This window comes from Colletotrichum phormii, assembly GCF_030913505.1.
Source record: "Colletotrichum phormii strain CBS 102054 chromosome Unknown BDP81scaffold_2, whole genome shotgun sequence".
Lineage (NCBI taxonomy): Eukaryota > Fungi > Ascomycota > Sordariomycetes > Glomerellales > Glomerellaceae > Colletotrichum > Colletotrichum phormii.
Genome location: NW_026851444.1, coordinates 1,282,867 through 1,304,718, shown reverse-complemented (window position 1 = coordinate 1,304,718; position 21,852 = coordinate 1,282,867). Strand labels below are relative to the sequence as shown.

Genomic DNA, 21,852 nt, shown 5'->3' with positions numbered 1-21,852 from the left:
AGAACTCAGTACAGTTGCTTACTGGCTTCGCATTCGTAAGATGAACGACAACTAAACTACGAAAAATCTTGACCGCGGAATAAAATCGAGCAGGGATTTGTCTTCCTAAGCTGTAGACAGGGTCCAGAACTGTGACAACTCATACAAGGTGATATCGATGCCACTCTAAGTACCAATATCACCATTGTTGACCCTTGTCAACATTGCATTTCCATAATGGAAAGGTGACAGATGTCTCATACTTGCAGACTTTAATCTCATCCATGGACCGATTAATCATGGGTAGGTAATATTAGGCTATGATCACAACCTAGAGTCAAGACTGATGTGTCCCACAGTCTTGGAGTCTGGTGAAGTTATCGGTCTCTCTGAACTGCCAGCTTAGAAACATAAACATCCTCCTTTTTGTGGCTGTTGGCTTCCTTGAGCTTATGTTTCCTGAATTCAGAGCACTGGGGCTCTGTTGAAGACTCTGAAGCGGGTTTCGTCTCCTGGGCGGGCATTGCAGTAGTTTACCTGCATAAGTTATCATCAAGCATCTCTATGGCCGGCATATAATTCCGGTTCGCCTTCACATTTGCGACTAAACACAGCCGGTAACCCAGCGGCGGAATAATTCAACATCGCTTAAAGCCGAAATTGCGGCATTCTGGCATTAAGCTGGCCGTTCTTCATCGAGAGTGCGGCCACTCTGCATCTCAAGTAGAACAGCGAGCGCGGGTGCAGGCGAGTGTATGTTGGCAGCTGGCGCTTTGCTTATGGGAACTTACTTCAACCTTTCAAAGGGTCAACACAAGCCGCTATTTGAAGCAGTACAGGATACTTCATTGTTTGACACATCGTGGTGGGCACTTGAGCAGCCATGAACCTGATGTCTGGCAACAAGGGAATGGTTTTGCCAAAATATAACTCAGAGGAGATGAATCAGGGATGACCAAGCCTACGTTGTGATAGATCTATCACATCCTACGATGGGTCGTGGGAAACAGCTACAGCTGGTTTGAAACTCATTTGTGTAAAATTTGTCACTTTCGTATGGTTTATCGTCAGAGAGACGATGTAATTCACAATCGATTGCAAGATGATATGTTATTTGACTTCCAAAGTGAGATGGAGTCAGTTATATAGGTAAAGCAAAGACAGCGGAAGGAGCTGGATGATATGGTACAACCTGAGACCTTGCGGTGATGATTGTACTGAACTGGTGGGCAAAACCCACCAGGTTTTGCGAAACAAACAACATGGCAACAGTATGTCTTTGACATGTTGACTCATTGTATCCGCAAACTCGCTTTGAATCCAGTGAGACTACAGATCATGAGTTAATGTAACTCAAATAAGATGAAGTTACGTTAATGGGGAACTGTTCAAAGAGAAGACACTGGAGAGGATTTATTACTCTCAAGGTATTGAAGTGAGCACACACGCACAGTTCCGAGTCCAGGCGGTGACATGGCTTATCTGTCAAGGTGCTTGGGTACTTCACCCTGCATGCTGCCGTCCGCATTCTCTGGGCCTCTGCCTGACCAACGCACCCTTGTGTTGAGGACAATTGGGACCCTCTTTGGTTACGTAGTGTGCAGATTTATAGGCGGTCCTCCCTTGCGCCCCCACTCTTAAATCGCCTGAGGCCAAGCTGATTTGATGAATGACAGCACCAAGCAGAAGGCAACTGCCCGGAAAAACTCCTCACGAGCTTCCCCGTCGCGCAATAATTTTTTGAGGACGGTTACTGTCCAGAAGCTCCTGGCCCAGCGCAAGTGCAACAGCAACAGCAACAGAGCAACAACACCTGCAGCTCTTGCACCCTCTACATCATCGACCACGCTGGTCAGCCCATTAATTACGTTCCTTTCGACATCGCGACTCTTCTTCCTAGAACACCTCTGATACCTTTCTTCCCTTTCTCTCTCAATTGCTCTTGGGCTCATCGCCAACATGTCGAATCCCCTGCCGTCTGTGCCTCCCATGGCCAGCCCTCCGACTGTCATCCCCGTTGATTCGTCTTCTGGCCTTTGGGATCGCATCACCTCATGGGCTTCGGATAACAAGGCCATTGTCTATACTGCTGCTGGTGTCGCCGTCGTCGCCACCGGTGCTGGTGTCATCTACTTCCTCAACAGCGACTCCGTACGTCATCCTTTCCATCTTATCCTCGTAACCCTCGTCGTCGTCATGCGATCCAATTTTTCCACCCGATACTACCGAGATCTTGGCGTCTTTTGCTGGCGCCAGATCTCTCATCTTAGACAGCGAAGCTAATCAAAGTGCGATTGAAGAAGTCAGACTCGACACCAAAGCTCAGCAAGAAGGAGCGAAGGAAAAGAAAGGAAGCCGAGCGGAAGGCTGCAGCAGATGCCGAAAAGCAGCCCACACCTGCAGAGGCCGCAGCCCCTGCGTCGTCTAAAGCAGCCAGCGTCGAGTCCGCCGACGAGCTTCCCGAGATCACCGAGGCGACTGTTGCCGAGTTCACCACCGAAGAGCGGGAAAAGTACGCCGCCAAGCTTAAGGATGTCGGTAACCAAGCCTACGGTGGCAAGGACTACAACAAGGCCATCGACCTCTACTCCCAGGCCATTCTTTGCAAGGCCAACCCCATCTTCTACTCCAACCGCGCCGCCTGCTACAATGCCCTCGGCAACTGGGACAATGTCGTTGAAGACACGACTGCCGCCATCAACCTTGACCCCGAATACGTCAAGGCACTCAACCGCCGCGCTAACGCCTATGAGCACCTGAAGATGTACGGCGAGGCTCTCCTCGACTTCACTGCTTCTTGCATCATCGATAGCTTCAAGAACGAGAGCAGTGCGCAATCAGTCGAGCGCCTGCTTAAGAAGTTCGCCGAGCAGAAGGCTCAAGAGATGATGGCCAACCGGCCCAACAAGCTTCCCAGTCACACTTTCGTCGGCAACTACCTCCAGAGCTTCCGCGTCAAGCCCCGTCCGGCTGGCCTTGAGGACTCTGTGGTTTTGTCCGAGGAGACTGGTAAGGGACAACTCCAACTCGGCCTGAGTGCTCTGGAGAAGAAGACTGGCGACGGATACGAGGAGGCCAGAGCGGCCTTTGAGAAGGCGTTGGAGTTGGGCGACCTGGGCGAATTCGAGGCCCTTGCATACAACCTGCGCGGCACTTTCAGCTGCCTGCTCGGAAAGCACGACGATGCCATGGTCGACCTGACCAAGAGCATCGAGCTGGATCCTTCCATGACCCAAAGTTACATCAAGCGCGCCAGCATGAACCTCGAGCTTGGCGCCCCGGAGAAGGCTGCTGAGGACTTCGAGAAGGCCATGGAGCAGAACACCGAGGACCCTGATATCTACTACCACCGCGCTCAGCTCCACTTCATCAAGGGCGAGTTCTCCGATGCCGCCAAGGACTACCAGAAGTCGATCGACCTGGACCGCGACTTCATCTTCTCTCATATCCAGCTCGGAGTGACCCAGTACAAGATGGGTTCCATTGCATCATCCATGTCAACTTTCCGCCGCTGCATCAAGAACTTCAAGGAGGTTCCCGACGTCTACAACTACTACGGTGAGCTGCTTCTGGACCAGGGCAACTTCCAGGAGGCCATTGAGAAGTTCGACAGCGCCATCGAGATGGAGTCGAAGACGAAGCCCATGGCGATGAACGTCCTTCCTCTCATCAACAAGGCTCTCACCCTGTTCCAGTGGAAGCAAGACTTTGGTGAAGCCGAGAAGCTTTGCCAGAAGGCCCTTATTAGTAAGTTTAGAATAAATCATTCTACGGATTGTGGTTGCTAACCAATGATAGTTGACCCCGAGTGCGACATTGCTGTCGCGACGATGGCCCAGCTTCTGTTGCAGCAGGGCAAGGTCACCGAGGCGCTCAAGTACTTTGAGCGCGCTGCAGAGCTTGCCCGCACCGAGGGCGAGATCGTCAACGCCCTGTCCTACGCCGAGGCGACGCGCACGCAGCTCCAGGTCCAGGAGAAGTACCCCAAGCTGGCGGCAAAGCTTCAGGGCATCGGCCCGGGTGGCATGCCCCGGTAAAGGGCTAATGACGTCCTGAACATGAAACATGTAAAACTCACCTGTTGGCGGCGTGTAAGAAGAGAACAGCAGATCCCTTAGCATATGGGGGAGCGGATAGCCAAGACAAAGGGCTCTTGGTTGGTAATAGGGGAAAATATCAAGGCGGGCAAGCCGCCCGCCTCGTCAAGTCGTTTTCCGTTGATCGGTGAGGGAAGCTTTGGGAAAGGAGAGCAAAATCCAAGGCTACGTACGTACGGCTGGGGAGGCATTGGTTGAAACCCTTACGTTGTACATAATCCGACTTCCCTCACTCTACGTACATTGGTCAGAGCATTGTAGAACTAGTTCACTGTCAATCATCTTTCGCTATTTCCATCTTTGCAGTTGCACCCGTGTCTACTATCTTTTGCTCTAAGTTTGTCCTCCCAGATGCGTCCCACACAACCATTGACACACACATACATCTTTGCTCTGTAGGCTCACGAGTCTGCTTCAGCGTGTTTACAGCCCACTTACTCGCAAACATGCGTCTGTCCAGTGACCGGAAAACCACCCAAAACAGCAAAAGTCACAACATCTGAACAACCTCCAATGCCCACAGGGCTCAGAGGACCAAAAAGATGGACGATCTGGGAATCGAACCCAGGACCTACCGCATGCTAAGCGGTCATTATACCACTAAACCAATCGCCCAGCAAGGATGATCTAGCCCGGACTTGAACCGGAGACCTTCAGTGTGGCAGACGAGGGAGGTGAGGCTCTCGAGCTGTTAGACTGACGTGATAACCAACTACACCACCAGACCGTGTTATTGTTGAAGGCAGTGAGCGAAAAAGGGGACTAGGAATGGCTGGGAAGAGGGGGGGGGACCACAGAGGTTGCGGGCGTTGCGGTGTGGAATGTGGTGGCATCGTGAGTGCAAATTTCGTTGGTGGGGGGGCGGGCGAACCGGGGTGCGCCGAAGACGACACCGACAGGCCTGGGGCCCTAGACCGGCCGGGTTCTCGCGTGGCGGCCATGGTTCGAACGGGATGATATGCTGATAGGCAGGTCGGGTGGGCCGGAGGGAGAAAAAAACGGTTGAAGAATCTGAAGAGCGACTCGCCAAGGTCATGGGTCATGGGACATTTACGGGACGGGGTTCGAGTTCATAAGTGTTCGCTATTGTGCGATACGTACAAGAGGAGAAAAAAAATGGTAGCCTCTGCCCCTTCCAGTCCACTCAAATGATCCAACGGACCGACGAGTAAAAGGAAGAGAGACGCAAAATAAGTACAGATAAAAAAGTCCACTCCATGTCCCCCCATTCCATCTGATCGTCTGAAGAGTATGCGTACAATAAGTCAATCGTTGGTGGGGAATCAAGAGCCTGCCGTGTCTCCTATACGCGGCAGCTGAAAAAGAAAAATCGTGGCTTCGTCGGAAAAGAGCTGGGTTTCCTTGGGGTTCGTGAGACAGCGCGCGCGCGCGTGCTTCGCCGTGTTTTTGTGTCGCCCTTAATTAGTACCGTCCATTCGTCTGAGCCATGGTCATGAAATCTAAACAATCGTAGTGCTGCTCTTTTAGAAGTGCTGTCCCATTTCCATCATGCAGGGGAGGCGCCGGTGTTGCCTCCCCCGTTTAATTACTTTCTCCGAATCGTCGTCGTCGTAGCGCGGAATCGCACTCGATTATCCGATTGTTGTTGAGATAATACCCTTTAATTATTCTTCTTGGTGAGAGCAACGCCCAAGCCGACACCGAGCGCGATGGCAAGGATGATGAGTACAACAACAAGGAGGCACCACCACTTGAGCTTCTTGCGTCTGCGCGCGTGGTCTGTCGCAACCTTGACCTCTTCGTTACCCTTTTGGATGTTTTCGACAGTCTGTTCGGCGTTCTGCTCGGCGGCTTGGACGACGGGCTCCTGCTGCTCGACTAGAGTGGCCAACTCCTGGAAGAGTTGGGCAAGCTCCATCATGGTTTGCTCAATGCGCTGCAACTCGCTGTGGCGGGCTCTGACGTTGCCCAAAATAGTGTTGGCGTGGCCTGTCCTGTTGGATTTGAGCTGGTCGAGCCGTTAGTATACAGTGCCGACGAGCCGAGAAAAACCGGTCACAAGTAATGCCAAAACATACCGCTGTTTGGAAAACACCTTCGTCGCCCCAGTCCATTTGTGTCGCTTGCTCGACTTCATCTTCCGTCGCTTCCGGGTTGACGATGCGGTACTGGCGGGCAATCTGGTCGCGGTACCGCTTCTGGTAATCGCGCTCGATCTGCTGGTACTTTTCTAGTTCGGACTTGAACGTGTTCTTGAGAGAATTGAGTTGGGCGGTCTTGGTGGCGCGCGATCCGTCTTGTGTCTTGGATAGATCCCTCTCGAGGGCCTTGATGCCTTCCTTGACACCGGTGTTGCGGATTTGCGTCGCGGAGACAGCCTGCTCGAGCTGGGCGCTGGTGCTGCCGTCGGGGGAGCCGAGAGAGCGCTGGTGAAGCTGGGCAATGCCCTCAATGTCGGAAGTCAGGCCATTGATTTCTGTGCGCAGTTGTTGAACCCGAGCGAGGAAATCCTGTTGGCTCAAAGTGCGAGGCGCGGCTTGCCCGGCATACTTGTCCGCCTCTCCGTACGGCTGCATTTCGTACTGGCCTTGACCATATTGAGGCTATTATTTAGGAAAGTCAGCGATATGGCATTGAGGAGGTATGCGCGGATGGAATTGGAGGGCGGCGGACCTGTTGGTTGTCATAGCCGTATCCGCCCTCGGCCTGGGGGCCCTGGGCGTAGGGATTCTGGTTATACTGTTGGTACGACATGTCTGACTAAAAGCAACTGTCGATGTCGACGGTAGACAGTGCGATTCGAATCGTAATGTACTCGACGAGCGGTCGACGAGCGAGAAGAATTGACAGAGAGAGACCGGCGCTATATGAGGTGATTGAGCCGGCGGTCTCGTGATATTGTGTGGTGGTGCAAGGTGAAGGACCTTTCGGCTGATGTTTGGTTGTTAAATGACGTTGGACCTCCGGCCGCTGACAGGAACTGGGAAGTGCTGGAGAGACGCTGAAATGACAATGAGGACGGGCCCAATCAGGCACCGGGACCTGTCAGAGCGGATACCCCGGGCTGTGTGTGTACTCCGAACGTGGTTGGATGGAGTCGCTCGTGAACGGGGCGACAGTGGGCAGGATTGGCCGAACTGCTTTCCGGGGTCCCTTTTTTTCCGTTCCCTTCTTCCTGTTAAAATCTGACGATGAAGAAACAAATAAACAAGCTTTACGAAGGAAATTCCTTCTTTTAAAATGAAGCTGGAGACGAGAGAGATATTCGAGACCGTCCACCTCACTTTTTCCAATCTTAGAAAGAGTCGAACTCGGTACTTCATTCAATTCCCAAGACGTCGGCCGGGAACAGTAAAAGACTGGATGAAGCGAACACCAGGTCAGTGTCATGAGAACATGTTGCGTCGACGGGCGGGGCGAAGCTTATTATACCTGGGACGCATGTTCTTCTCTGTAGCGGCAAGGTAGGGGACGGACGGTCGGTCTCACCCACCCCCAGCAAGTCCCAAGGGTCTGTCTCTTTCTCTCACTCACTGGGCAGTCACACACACATACACACACACACACACACACACACACTGGTCACTTTTTAGGTGCTCTGCTCTGCATCTGCCCACCGCCGTCCGACGGGCCTTTGGTGTCAGCGGGAGGCTGGAAGCTGGAGCTGCCCCTCGTTCTCTCCGGGGGTCCGACCAGGCCTGTCCGTTCCATTCCTTCTTTTTCCCGTCCTTTCCCATCTTCGCTTGGCGAGCAACGCCCAGCCACCCCGCTGCGGAAAAGAGTGACGATTGGCAGCTGAGCAGCAGAATCGCAATGGAGTGAGGAGCATAAACATGGGTTGCTGAGTGGTGGTGGCGGCGACGACGGCAGATGTCAAATCGTGTCTGCGCCCCAAAAATAGACCTTGAGATTCGGAATGCGGCTACAATACAGTTTGCTTGGGATTTTGAACCAATTGACTCTCAGCTTATCGCGTGCGGAACCCTTCCTACCTGATGCAAAGCCGAGAAACGACAGGCAGATGCTTAAAGTCCGTCGGCTTGTTCGCTGACCACACTGGTCCCTAGCCCGGGGAATCGTCACCATTTTGTGGCTGTGCGAATACTTGCAGTTAACACCAAGAGCCTAAGCCTCTCGTTCCTCTTGCCGCGTATTAGCAGACATCCTCGGGCAGTGCTTACTGCTGTACTGCCTCTACGATTACCCACTTCGCCTGTCTTCTGGCCCTCTACACCTTCTATCATACAAGGCGATCAAAGGCGATGAAAATCACAGCGGCAACTAGTCAATGAGAGCCGCAAAAGCTTACCTGCGACTAAAGTGCCTCCCGCGGCTTCTTCGTACTTTCGGCCCGTATCCGTATTGCGCGTATGTTCATGGCGGGGCCTCTTGGACACCGAACTTTGTAAGCAACCGTTGGGTCCATCTGATGTAAGTATTCCATCCCATGCTCAACATTCAGTCACTGAGATCTTGGCGTTACCACCGCCAAGGCTTTATTGCTGCTCGCCGCTCATTGGCTCGTAGTAGCTATTGCAAAGAATGGAAAGCTGCTGTCTCGAAGTCTCGAGGCGTCACCTGCCACTCGTCCAAAGGAGCTGCATCCATTGAGCCGCGGCCAATTCGATGGTATTACTTGTAAACTCAATTTGTGGTCATGAGTCGAATTCGAGGGTCTTCCGGCTACGGATGTTGATATGCTTTGTCATGAGCAAATCAACGGTTCCAACTATAACTGCCTACCTCTCAGCATAGTCACACTCGGCGTAACCAATCGGATGTAGTAATTATTCAAAGACATTTTGATCTTTTTTTGCCTGCCTCAACTAATCTCCTGCTTGAAGCTTGATAAGCCTTTGATTTCTACAGTCCACCATCTTGCTTTTGTAAGCCGCCCAGAAACTATGAGCGTTCTGAATTTGATATCGTCTAGTCCAACATCGTTCTTCGTCTTCTGATTCGCGTAGTTCCTTGAGTGCCTCCGCCGTGATTCTCGTCCTTTCGTAGTCATCGAGGACGCTCCGACGGCGCCTGGGTATTGTGGCCTCATCGAATCCCGAATTCCTGTTACCTCCGGCTCTTTTCCGTATAGCATCCTGATTGACAGGTATTGTTCGTCGTTGCTGCATTTCGCCCACGCAACGAGCTGATCTTTTGGGCGCTGATCGTATTATGCTTGCCCCGTGATCTCTCACGGCAGCGACGCCTGAGCCTTCGACAACATCTGTCATGTCGCTTCTCTTCTGTGGTCCTCTCACAGATACTCCTTCTTTCTACCAGTACGAGTGTACTGTGTAAGGTGCCATTCAACATCGCCGTCCTTGTTCTCCAGGGTACCACCGCGAATCTCGAAGGGACGCATTGTCATTCGAGGTCCAACCTCGGCAAGCTCGACAGAATCGTACGAAGTCCGGACAAAGACGTGACTATCAGGGGGTTAGCAAGGATCTGGCTCGGATTAGAGCCACGAATGAACTTACTGTCTCACTTCAATAGAATCTTCGTTGTTGACAAACGTGACTACCCTTGAGCCTACCTTGGCCTTGGTGGTTGGCGGTTCAAGAGGAGGGAAAAGGTGTTTCAGAATCTTCACAACCCGCTGTCCGAGCCGACTAAGAGATTTGACTGATGGTTAATGACCGCCAAGAAACTCCTCAAATCGATGTCTAGCATACCTCTTGAAACCATCGAATATGAGCCGAGGGTAGGCCTCCGAGACAGACCCTCTGATACTTCCCGGTATGTCTGATCTAGATACGATATTAATCTCTACCCTATCGCTGATCGTTCGGGCGTGAGGAGGTACCTGAAAACAATATTATGCAGGGAGAATGAGATTGTCGGGCCGTGTGGAAGGTGGGAGATACTTTGTAGGAGATACGTCAGTATGCGGCTCGTCGAGAAATCTAGATATAGCAACATACGTCATGGCGGTTGGCACACCGCGATGTTCGTGAAGGAGGACGAGATCGGTGAGTCCGTTTGACTTGCTAGACTGCACAAGATCCGGGAGAATCAAATTTCCACGGTTGAGCCTAACGGACGTAGGAAAGAGCAGTCTAATTTCCTTCGAGAAATTTTGAAGCCGTGAGCTCGGGTCTCTTGAAGTCTAGGTAGAGGATGAGGTGGTAAGCTTTTACTCATGTGCCTAGAATAAGATACTCCAGACCAAGGCACCCTGGAGCTGCGCTTGCGCAGCGGAAGGGAGCGATGCTCCGACTTATTAGATAGACTCACGGTTACTAGTAGACGTGGCTCGGAAATTCCCGACAGCTGAGAGTATTCGTCGTCCAGATCCATCTCCTCGTCGACAGTTCTATCGGGTCGCGATTCGTCATATTGGTAGTCTTTGCGCAGCGCCTTGTTCTTTGCGATTTCGGGGTCGATGGGCTTGCCAGAAGCAAGAGCAGATCGTAGCTGGGCCCGCTTCTCGGTCGTTTCGGCCTCTTTCAGGATAAGCGCCTTGCGATAGAGGTAGTCGCGCCGTTGTCGAGCCTGTTTCCGAATCATGCTGGGCAATTGCGTCGAGTGAGGTTGGTATGGGAAGATGGTGCGATGTCTAACACGAAGATTCGCGATGCGTCCACCAAGGTAGACATGCTGATAAAAAAAAAAACCTTATCAGGTGGCAGGTATCCACTTTGTAACACCCCAGTCTGCCAGTCACGTGGTGATAAGCTACATCCCACCAAAACACCACCCTTTCGCCGCTGCTCTGAGGTGTCGGACTTTGGATCTTTTTGTTAGCTGGGTGCTTGGATTCACCAACGAAAAGGCACACAACCGCTCACGACAAGTCCCTGGCCAGTTGCTGTACCTTTGAGGTTTCCGCACAATTCCCCCAACTTCACATACCGATATGATGTGACCTTACCCATCCCCGATCCACCTCGAATCCCCCTTCCGTACGACCTGAGCCAACTGAGGCTCTGCGACGCCGAACCATTCGAGAACCATAAAGAAGCTGAAGTAAGTTGCGCATTCCCCATAGCACCAAACCGATGTCTCCGACACCATCGCAGGCACCTACATAGGCATTTCTACAGTTGTGTTATTCGCGACATCCCACTAACACTTTCGCAAGGGAGATCAGCAGAGAGAAGTAGAAATCCGGAATACCGCGAATATGGAGAGCGCCTTCAAGAATCTCGGCAACCACCTGGTTTCCGACAGCGCCGCTGCGATCAAGGCAGGCGACGACGTTTTGACCGGTATCGACGCCGATGAGAGTCTTCTCTACGGCAAATTTGGCGGTCGCGACGGTCGCCGCCGCGCCGACGACGATGACAACCAAACCGAGCTTTACGATGATGACGATGTCGACAGCCTGACCAGCATGCCTGTCGGGGCTATGAAGGATCTCAATATCGGAAGACCCAAGGAGGAAGATAGGAAGCTTCCCCCTCACGCTTGCGCGTATGGCATGCCTCCGAGCTTCCGAGCCTTCGTTTGAATCTAACACTGGCTTAGATACTGTGGAATTCATTCCCCGAGCTCCGTCGTCAAGTGCCTTGGCTGCAACAAGTGGTTCTGCAGTGCCCGCGGAAATGCTACCTCCAGCCACATCGTTTCCCATCTGGTACGGGCGAGACACAAGGAAGTTCAGCTTCACCCGGAGTCCACCCTGGGTGATACTGTGCTTGAGTGCTACAACTGTGGAACCAAGAACGTCTTTCTCCTGGGCTTCATTCCCGCCAAGTCGGACACCGTTGTTGTGCTGCTTTGTCGTCAGCCTTGTGCTGCGAATACATCTTCCAAGGACATGAGCTGGGATACCTCTCGATGGCAGCCCCTGATCGAGGAGAGAGCTTTCCTCACCTGGCTCGTTGCGACGCCTTCCGATGCCGAGCAGCTCCGTGCTAGACACCTCACCCCGCCGATGATTGCCAAGCTGGAGGAGATGTGGAAGGAAAATGCGACTGCTACGGTTGCCGATCTTGAGAAGGCCGCTAGCATCGACGACGACCCTCACCCCGTACTGCTCAAGTACGACGACCCTTACCACTACCAGAACATCTTCGGCCCGCTTGTCAAGATGGAATCCGACTACGACAAGAAGCTCAAGGAGGCGCAGTCCGAGGATGGACTAACAGTCCGCTGGGATTACGGTCTCAACAACAAGCACCTGGTCAGCTTTGAATTGCACAAGATAGAGTCGGGTGACGTCAAGCTGGCCGTTGGCGACGAAATGCGACTGCGGTACAAGGGCGAGCTCCGCCCCGCCTGGGAGGGAGTTGGCTATGTCATCAAGATTCCCAACAACCAGTCTGACGAAGTAACCCTCGAGCTGCGTAAGGCCGGCAACGAGAAGACCGTCCCGACTGAGTGCACCCACAACTTTTCCGCAGACTATGTCTGGAAGGCTACTTCGTACGATCGCATGCAGTATGCTATGAAGACTTTCGCCGTGGACGACATGAGTGTCTCGGGTTACATTTTCCACAAGCTCCTGGGCCACGACGTTGCCGTTGCGCCGATGAAGACGACTATGCCTAAGAAGTACAGCGTTCCCGGCCTCCCCGACCTCAACACCAGCCAGATCGCCGCCATTAAGGCTGTGCTGTCGACCCCGCTCAGCTTGATCCAGGGACCTCCAGGCACTGGCAAGACTGTTACCTCGGCGACCATCATCTACCACCTGTGCAAGATGAACAACGGACAAGTTCTCGTGTGCGCGCCCTCCAACGTGGCCGTTGACCAGCTCTGTGAGCGTATCCACCGCACCGGTCTCAAGGTCGTTCGTCTTACAGCCAAGTCCCGCGAGGATGTTGAGTCCTCCGTGAGCTTCCTTGCTCTTCATGAGCAGGTTCGCATGAATGACAGCAATGGTGAGCTGGTCAAGCTGGCGCAGCTCAAAACCGAGCTCGGCGAACTGTCCAGCCAGGACGAGAAGAAGTTCAAGCAGCTCACCAAGGCGGCCGAAAGAGATATTCTCCACAACGCTGATGTCGTCTGCTGCACTTGTGTTGGTGCTGGTGATCCTCGTCTGTCAAAGATGAAGTTCCGCAATGTCCTCATCGACGAGTCGACCCAATCGGCCGAGCCCGAGTGTATGATTCCTCTCGTTCTCGGATGCAAGCAGGTTGTTCTCGTTGGTGACCACAAGCAGTTGGGCCCTGTCATCATGAACAAGAAGGCTGCCAAGGCTGGTCTCAACCAGTCCTTGTTCGAGCGTCTCGTCAACTTGCGCTTGGTTCCCATTCGCCTCAACATCCAGTACCGCATGCATCCTTGCTTGTCTGAATTCCCTTCTAACATGTTCTACGACGGATCTCTCCAGAACGGTGTTACTGTGAAGGATCGTGTTCGCCGCGATGTCGATTTCCCTTGGCCCGTCGTCGATATGCCGATGATGTTCTGGTCCAACCTCGGCAATGAGGAAATCTCGGCATCCGGAACATCCTACCTGAACCGTACTGAAGCCTCCAACGTGGAGAAGGTAGTGACCCGCTTCTTCAAGGCCGGTGTTAAGCCCCTGGACATTGGTGTTATCACTCCGTACGAGGGTCAACGAAGCTACATTGTTAGCACCATGCAGAACACCGGCACCTTCAAGAAGGAGAGCTACAAGGAGGTTGAGGTTGCCTCCGTCGACGCCTTCCAGGGCCGTGAGAAGGACTTCATTGTTTTGTCCTGTGTCCGTTCCAACGACAACCAGGGTATTGGTTTCCTTTCGGACCCTCGCCGTCTCAATGTTGCCTTGACTCGTGCCAAGTACGGTCTTGTCATCATTGGTAACCCCAAGGTTCTTTCCAAGCACGAGCTGTGGCACCACCTCCTTGTCCACTTCAAGGACCGCAAGTGCTTGGTTGAGGGTCCTTTGACCAACTTGCAGACTTCTCTGTTGCAGTTCGGAAAGCCCAAGACAGCATATCGCCAGAAGATGAGCCAGCCCCCTCAATTCAATGCCGGTGGCGGGTTCCCCAACGGCGGCGGCAACCGCTTCAACGGCGCTGGCTCCACACGCGACTTTGATTCGGGATCTATGATGTCTTACATTCCCGACGACGTCTCCTCGATCCACAGCTCTCTGGGCGGTGCCGGCTTAAACACCACCTACCCTCCCATCTTCTCGAGCTTCACCCCTGACCAATGGCCTGGCCTCCCCGGAGTGCCCGGATCTAGCCGCTCCGGCGTCAAGAGAGGAGGTCGCGCCGCCGAGAGCATCGCGGGCGAGAGTGTCGCGAACTCCGAGTACACAGATGCCAGCGCCAGCGTCATCGGTGCCAAGGGTGTCGGACAAGGCGGAGTCAGCTTGGGCGCCGGCCTCCAAGACGCCATTCACGGTATGCGCCCTGCGTCCTACAGCCACAGCGACCGCTTGAAGCATTACGTCGAAAGTGGTGGTCGTATGGGAGCCGGCAATGGCTTCAGCCGGCGCTACGATGACGACGAGAAGAGCGTCAGCACCGCCTTCCACAGCCAGATTGGTGGCGGCTTCGACTGAGTGCCGAGATGGATTGGGACAGGGACTTGCTTTACCAAATCCAAGGGTCATTTACACCTCATCCTCTGAAGGCTTCATCCCTCGCCGCACCATGCTCGGTGCTGTACACAGGAACAGGCAGCACGCCTGAGCCTAGAGGCATCTCGGAATACCTGCTCCGGTCATTGAGAACCACTCCACGTGGTCGACCATTCGGCTTCCAACGACGACAACGACGTGCCGCAGGCGGGTCATGGCCCGACCAGCGGGAGCTGCAACCGACGGAGGGGGTCGCATGCGCGCCCTCAACGGCCCGTACTTTGCAGATTGTCAATCAGGGAGATGTCGAGTGTTAGCAAGGGGAAGAGAGATCTGGCGGGGATAGGAGGTTATGCTCGGGCGGAGGACACGGGTCAGCGGGCAACTCAAAATGCGGTCGAGCATTAAGGCGTAGAAGCGACAAGTCTTCTATGGCACACTGCATTTACTGCGAGGAAGCCCACGACAGATGCCATGCAGTTTCTATGCTGCACGCAGAAAGCGCACTACGAGATCCAGCTTAGAGTTTAGCTTCTTAGTCTAATCACCGTCTTTATTTGCACCTTGTCCACTGCCCCCGGATTGCGCTAATCATCGTGAGACCACGTTCACAGTGTTCTGATCCACAGGCCTGGCCGGGCGGGAGAGGTAAACTTGTCAATATGGCACACGCGGACCCTGTGTTCCTTGAGTATCGGATATACTCCGAAGTACGGTACCTTTTCGTGTTAAATGCGCCGTGGTGCCTTGCTTATTACTTGTTTGGATTCAAAGGGTGGAAGAATTGTATCCTCTTTTTTCCTTGCTGATGGCGTAGCATCAGCCAATCCACTGATAGACAGGGGCCAGGCTCCGGCCCCCCACAGACTTGAAAATAGATTGGCAGCGACGGGGGGCCACCCATGTTCAAGCGCGGGAGCCTCACCCAATCTGACAACGACAAGCAGGTCACCACCCCCTGACAGTCCTGACGGACATGCATTCTTCGCGAGACCGGGCTATCTGACGGAAGGTCCACTATGACGATCCGTCTGATTCTTGGCTTCGCAAAACGTTTGGCGAGCGGATTCCCCAAATGGAGTTTCGAGTTGCAGCAAAGCGGCCAGCGGCCAGTGGCCAGCCACCGGGCGGCAGTGTTCGGGGACGATTGAGAAAAGGGTGAAGGCCAACAGGGTGGGAACTTGGGAAGCGCAGGAACGGCTTCTTGGCGTTTTTACGTACACGTGTTGAGCAGGTGAGCATCAATGCCTTTGCCTTCTTTGGCGGTGGGAAAACAAACCCGATGGCTCCGTAACCCCCTTGGCCCAGGTTTGTTTGGTTCCTGAGCGTCAGAAGAAGCTTTGGCGCTTCCGCTTCTTCTTCCGACCTTCCACTGCCAAGGCTTTGTTTCTTTTTCATCCAAAGAGGTGGCACTTGGACCTAACCTCGTATCGGAGCGTTGGTTTGGTTTTTATCCCAACACTGTCCTCCTTCGCTGGGCGAAACGACGAATTCTCCCTCGATACTGCGGTCTTTCACCTCATCTTGACTGGGAAACGACATGAGTAACCAGTTGCGTCGAGCAATGCTGCCGCTGCCCTCTCTATCCCCGTAACCTGAGCCGCCAACATGATCACCATACGCCGACGACCCGCGAGGGTACCAATTTACCTGGGCATCGCCCTGACGCTACTGTTTGTCTGGCATACCGGTTTTCCCGCCGGCTGGAGCGTCGGAGCCCTCAACTACAACGGCATCCGCTACCGCAAGTCCAGCTACGACTGGGCAAGTCTGAAACCCGAGTATCCTCTAGAGAAGCCGTTGCGGACGCCTCCGAGAGGCACACCCGTCGAACTCCCGCGAGTCCAGTACGATTTCGACAGCAGTAAGAAGCAAGCGGGGAAGAAGACGAGCAAGAAACTTTCTCACGATGAGAACGGCGACCGCGATCGGGAGAAGCAGACCGAGTCGAGACGGGCCGCCGTGGTCCACGCCTTCCGGCGGAGCTGGGCGAGCTACAGAGAGAATGCGTGGACGTGGGACGAGCTGACTCCCGTATCGGGCCATGGCAAAACCACGTTTGGTGGTTGGTCGGCCAGTCTCGTCGACGGTCTCGATACCCTGTGGATCATGGGAATGCACGACGAGTTCCGCCGGGCCGTAAAGACCGTCGCACTGATTGACTGGTCCAATACCACGGAGACGGCCGCCAATATGTTCGAGACGACGATCCGTCACCTGGGCGGTCTCATCAGCGCCTATGACTTGAGCGGCGAGCCGGCCTTGCTTGCCAAGGCCATTGAGCTGGGTGACATGCTGTACATGGGCTTTGACACCCCGAACCGCATGCCGCCTTTCTGGTTCAAGTTCTCTGATGCAAAGTACGGCACGCAAAAGGTGGGCGAGCGCGAGTCCTCGGCTGCGGGCTGCTCACTCTCCATGGAGTTTACCCGCCTGTCCCAGCTGACGGGCGATGCGAAATACTACGACGCCACGGAGCGAGTGAAGGAATTCCTCGTCAAGACGCAGACGCGTAGCAAGCTGCCCGGCATGTGGCCCATGTACATGAACTACCGCGACGAAAAGGTGGAGGACAGTTCCTTCACCATCGGCGCCCAGGCCGACTCCCTCTACGAATATCTGCCAAAGATGCACGCCCTACTAGGTGGTCTCGACAGCGAGTACGGGAAGCTCACAGTCGACTCTTTCGATGTCATTGACAAGCACATCCTCTTCAGACCCATCCTCCCTAATAAAACAGACATCCTCATCCCAGGCAACGCCTTTGCCCACGGCGACAACGTCGACCTAACGCCCGAGATGCAACACCTAGGCTGCTTCGCCGGCGGCATGTACGGCCTCGCCGGCAAGCTCCTGGGCCGGGACTCATACGTCACTATTGGCGAAAAGATCTCCCGCGGCTGCGCCTGGGCGTACAAAGTCTTTCCCACGGGCATCATGCCCGAGATCATGACATTTCACCCCTGCAACGAGCCGGACCACGGCGCCTGCGAATGGGACCAAAAGACGCATGGCAGCAAGACCGACGTGCCCGGCGGCGTCAAGCAGGTCCGCGACAGCCGGTACATGCTCCGCCCCGAGGCCATCGAGAGCATATTTTACATGTACCGCATCACGGGCGATGACGAGTGGCGCGAGGTCGCGTGGGACATGTTCCAGAGCATCCGGCGCGCGACGGAGACGCCGCTGGCGTACTCTTCCATTGCCGACGTCAACGTCCAGCCGGGGCAGACGACCAAAACGGACTCGATGGAGAGTTTCTGGTTCGCTGAGACGTTGAAGTACTTTTATCTCATCTTTTCGCCGCCCGATGTGATTAGTCTCGACGAGTGGGTGCTCAACACCGAGGCGCACCCGTTTAAGCGGCCCCGGAAGACGGATCACGTTGAGACTGAGGCGGAGATTCGGGAACAGTCCAAGTAGATTTCACAACGATGGCCATCATGTATGGTGACTGGTAGGAACGCGAGCATCAGGCGCATTTTAGATCTCGTTTATTGCATTGGGGTGGGTGTACATGTGCACAGTATAGACAGGAAGAGGGCGCGCAGGATGCAAGTCCCTTCGTAGAAGCTAGGAAGCAATATAAACCTACCTTTAGCTTTTTACCTGTTGTTGTTATATCGAACCTTGGTTTAAGTCTCGACTCCCTGTCTCTACTAGCCTTAACTCAGTCATGGGCCGAGAAACTTTTCTCGATGACAGCCGTTCCGTCCCGTCGCGCTTTGAAGAATATACGATGGCCATCTGTCCACTCACACCTTTGCCGTTTTCTGGTGAAAGCATGATGCCACGGGGCCGACTTGTACCATAAACCATAGAGTTGACAATGTTGTAACTACGAAAGCTATCGTGGACCCGAAAAGCTCCTAGTTTGAAAGAAAAAAAAAAACCTCATAGCGTACGTAGCAAGGCAGACAACCCATCCTCGGAGACGGGCGGCATGAAATTCTCACCAACTTTTCTAGTTGGCGAAAAGATCCTCAAAGCCCGGGGAAAGGGGCAAGATGGTCACCACGGACAACCTCGAGAGAGCGTGTATCATCAAGCGGGACAGTAAGTTAAGCCCTCGCATGCCTCGGCTCACCTGCTTCTTTTGTCCATCACCGCCGCTACGTGTGCTACTACACAAGTTGGAGATTTACGATGAGACACCAACGTCTAGAGAGAACTCTCCTGGGAAGCCAGAATATTTGCTTTCCCTATCAGCCTGAACTTGGTATCCTCCCTGAAACTCCTTCATCCGTCACTCTATCCAGGATAATCAAATAGGTCCTCGAATCCTGCTAGCGATGTAGCAGTATAGTATCATGTAATTGTCATGTGCCAGCCTATACCTTACTCGAGGTAGGCGTGGTCACCATCCACGGGAATTATAACGGCAAAGCCGCGATGACCTGATTCACAGATCCATCATCTCCTGCAGTCGTAACAAGTCTAACGCCCTACAGGTAGATGCTCAGGAAAAAACAAGGAATACTCGCCAGAAACATTCCTTCAGACACCAACTTGCGCAGCGGCTGCTGCGGACTCGCAGAATATTGCACAGCCGCCAGAACCGGTCTGCAGATAGAAAAACATGCGTCAACCACAAAATTCAGCGAACAGGTTTGAAACATGGCTTTGCTCGCCGACGGGATCTGGTTATGCGGCGGCCAGCAAAATAAGAAAGGAAGAGCCAGAGCTGCCGGATCTCTGCTTGGCGGCTGAAAAGACCCAAAGTGGTTGTGGGAACTTCAGAGCCCCAACTCGGACCGTCGGAAGAGCCAACGAGCGGAGAGGAGACTGAATAAGGTGTCTTTCCAAGCAAGAAAAAGCAAATCGTGACAGCAAGGGCCCGATTCGAATTCGTCCTGTCGTCTCTCCATCCTTACCAGACACTCCAGATTGCCGTAGATGACCCCACAATTGCACGGGTTTGTCCGTGGTCCTTGTCATGAAGCCGCTGCATTGAGCTTTCTTTTCCACTCACCGGTGTAGATGACGAAACGATCATGAGTATTGAATCCGTTTGCGCCCATCGTCCCGCCCAGGAAAGATGAGTTATTTCCCCACTTCCCTCCCGCACTTAACCACAGTATTCTTGCCTATTCCGCGATACAAGGCAGGAAAAGCAATACCACCGAGCTCTGGGAGATGGGTACTCTCCAGGGTATGGGACAGTGGATTCATTGTCTGTGCGATGGCCGCGGGTCCTAGCCGGATATATGTCTCCTATCTTCTCTTTTTGCGAAAGAAAACAGGGCGCTAGTGGTAAAGGTGATCAGCAAACCCGTTTCTGGATCTCGAGACAGTGTGAGAGCGATATAATGATCCACTGCCTCCGGGAAGTGGAGTCGGGGCCCGAGTGTTCACCTTACAGGAACGAGTGCCGGGCTGCTGTGCCCATCCGTCGTCGCGGGGCATGTATCCGTATTATCGTGAGTCTGTATTTAGCGGCGGGTCGTTGTACAACCAGCGGTACCGAGCGGCCGCACAAAGCCACCCTCCCCGGCATTGTAATTTTTGGGAAACGATCTTCAAGAAGAACGGCAGATGGAATTATCATTCGTCCAAGTTGGAGATAGGGAAAGAGTGATTCAAGTCGCCCGTTCCGGCGCACGGGAAATTGGTCAGGAGGCTGAATCAGCAAGGTGAACAATACCGTGTAGATGTTTGAGATTTGTGGTGGTGCTGTGCCGCTTTGTGTTGCGTTGCAGTTCACTTTATCCATCGGAGGTTTTCTCGTTTGAAAGTATGCAGTCGATATTGGTTCTTCAGGTCCCGCTTGATGATACGTGGGTGGACGTTGATTGCGATTGCGTTGCGCACCCACTCGTATGCCGGTGTTCTCGACGAATGATTCCGCCAACCGTTCATACTCCGCCTGGATAAACAGTTTGGGGGGCCATGTGGGGTTCTAGTTCGCTTATGTTTGACTAGCAGAACTGAATCCTTCGCATCGTTGCACTTGACTTGTTGCTGGCTAGTCTAGGCTTGAAGAAGTGTGGACCGCGGTTCTGGCCACAATATGTGCTGGGGGATGATCCGCCGACGAGAGACGAGACTTGTTGATCGTAGGAAGACGACACGGTCCGCGGAGGAACACTGTCCATAATGAGTAGTTGAGACCGGTAACCAGCGAGGCTACGTGGGTGGGCGTGACGGACTGATGATGCCTACCGCGAGCAGAGAAGCGTCTTGATAGCTTTGTCCTGGACCACTGTGCCTTGCGCTACTTCCGCGCCTGTAATGTTAGAAACATAAACGGACGCAGGTACCGAGCGCCCCGTGCCCCCACCGTCCATCTCATCCGAACTGGTTTGCTTAGTCGATGACTCGGATTCGTTCGAGACTCCAGAAGCGCTGAAGGGAGGATGGCGCGGCAAGACTTTGGGGGCCGGTTGATGGGCGGTGGTGCGGAGGGAAAGGATCAGTGCACAAGGCCGCTGCAAGCTTGCAACTCATACCCGTGCGCTGCATGGCGTGGGCCAACAGGCTGGGTTTCTTTCGTCTTAGCCTTCAGGTAGCAAGCTCTCCAGGCGGCGCTTGAAGTGTTTTAGGCAGTGGTTGGATCAGCGCCCAAATGGATCTTGGTATTGGTTCCTGGCCCGGTGGCCGCGAGCCGAGAGGAGGAAACATTGCTGGGCGATGCTGACGGGTCGAACTGGGATAAGGTAGCATAGCGTCGCGCTGTTGCCGGGTAGGCGGCCGACTACCTGGCTACATAGGTATGGCCCTCGAATGGCTGTGCTGGGGATCCAAGGAGGAATTGCTCCTGCAGATTTGTTATTGTTAGCATCGCTGCTATGGCATCCTGCTGGTAAGACAACAAGCCGAAGTAGGATAGACAGGATGGGCAGGCATAGGTACGTTTAACAGAATCACACAACGGCGATTATGATCAGTGTGTTCCGTAGACACCTCAAACTGGGAGAGGAAAGGTTGGATGGAAGAAGCCAATAGGGCAGAGCAGTGAAAGCTGTCGTGTTGTGGGGTGTGAGTGTGGATGTGGGAGGGATGGATGAACCAGACAGACGGGACTTTTGGCACGGTATAGACGGGCAGACGGGATGGGATGGAATGGACGGAGGACGGGAAAGTGTCATTGAGACGACATACGGCAGGAACAAAGGGGGTTCCGCTCCTGTTCCTGTCCATCATCCGGTTGACAATGGGACGAAGTCGCGGCCATGAGATGAGACGGCGCATAAGATACTTTACTTTGTTAAGGAGTTCGTACTTCGTAGACACGAGACATTTGCAAAATCCGGGGATTTAGTTCGTTCCATTGATTGCGCTCCACTGTGCAAAAATAACACGTCTATCCGTACGTACCTCGTACCTACGTAGTTGTAGACAAACCTTTTT

General features: G+C 53.7%; 4 protein-coding genes and 2 non-coding genes across 6 annotated transcripts; 2 read left to right on the top strand and 4 right to left on the bottom strand.

Moving 5' to 3' along the window:
• Positions 1–1,938: 1,938 nt before the first annotated feature.
• On the top strand, positions 1,939–4,016 carry BDP81DRAFT_308102 (mitochondrial import receptor subunit tom-70; the record flags this gene model as incomplete). Its single annotated transcript, XM_060583420.1, has 3 exons — positions 1,939–2,130; positions 2,280–3,726; positions 3,778–4,016. The coding sequence occupies 3 exons, from the start codon at positions 1,939–1,941 to the stop codon at positions 4,014–4,016; spliced, it is 1,878 nt and encodes a 625-aa protein (XP_060450515.1).
• Positions 4,017–4,619: 603 nt separating this feature from the next.
• On the bottom strand, positions 4,620–4,691 carry BDP81DRAFT_t37. Its single transcript has one exon. It is a non-coding gene; the product is annotated as a tRNA-Ala (tRNA).
• Positions 4,692–4,699: 8 nt separating this feature from the next.
• Positions 4,700–4,803, bottom strand: BDP81DRAFT_t36. The gene has a single exon. It is a non-coding gene; the product is annotated as a tRNA-Val (tRNA).
• Positions 4,804–5,697: 894 nt separating this feature from the next.
• On the bottom strand, positions 5,698–6,791 carry BDP81DRAFT_389567 (SNARE domain-containing protein; the record flags this gene model as incomplete). The annotated part of the gene is made up of 3 exons (XM_060587279.1): positions 5,698–6,045; positions 6,116–6,640; positions 6,711–6,791. 3 exons carry the CDS (start codon positions 6,789–6,791, stop codon positions 5,698–5,700), a joined length of 954 nt encoding a protein of 317 aa, XP_060450514.1.
• Positions 6,792–9,291: 2,500 nt separating this feature from the next.
• On the bottom strand, positions 9,292–10,547 carry BDP81DRAFT_308973 (brix domain-containing protein; the record flags this gene model as incomplete). Its single annotated transcript, XM_060583509.1, has 6 exons — positions 9,292–9,463; positions 9,518–9,649; positions 9,713–9,787; positions 9,844–9,903; positions 9,962–10,146; positions 10,275–10,547. 6 exons carry the CDS (start codon positions 10,545–10,547, stop codon positions 9,292–9,294), a joined length of 897 nt encoding a protein of 298 aa, XP_060450513.1.
• A 5,170-nt stretch (positions 10,548–15,717) lies between these two features.
• Positions 15,718–17,950, top strand: BDP81DRAFT_83810 (family 47 glycosyl hydrolase). The gene is made up of 2 exons (XM_060596366.1): positions 15,718–15,736; positions 15,939–17,950. Exon 2 carries the CDS (start codon positions 16,111–16,113, stop codon positions 17,923–17,925), a length of 1,815 nt encoding a protein of 604 aa, XP_060450512.1. The 5' UTR covers positions 15,718–15,736; positions 15,939–16,110; the 3' UTR covers positions 17,926–17,950.
• Positions 17,951–21,852: the final 3,902 nt, after the last annotated feature.

Bases quoted from the DNA above. Each gene is read 5' to 3' on its own strand.
- BDP81DRAFT_83810 (XM_060596366.1), top strand. From the start codon at position 16,111: ATGATCACCATACGCCGACGACCCGCGAGGGTACCAATTTACCTGGGC.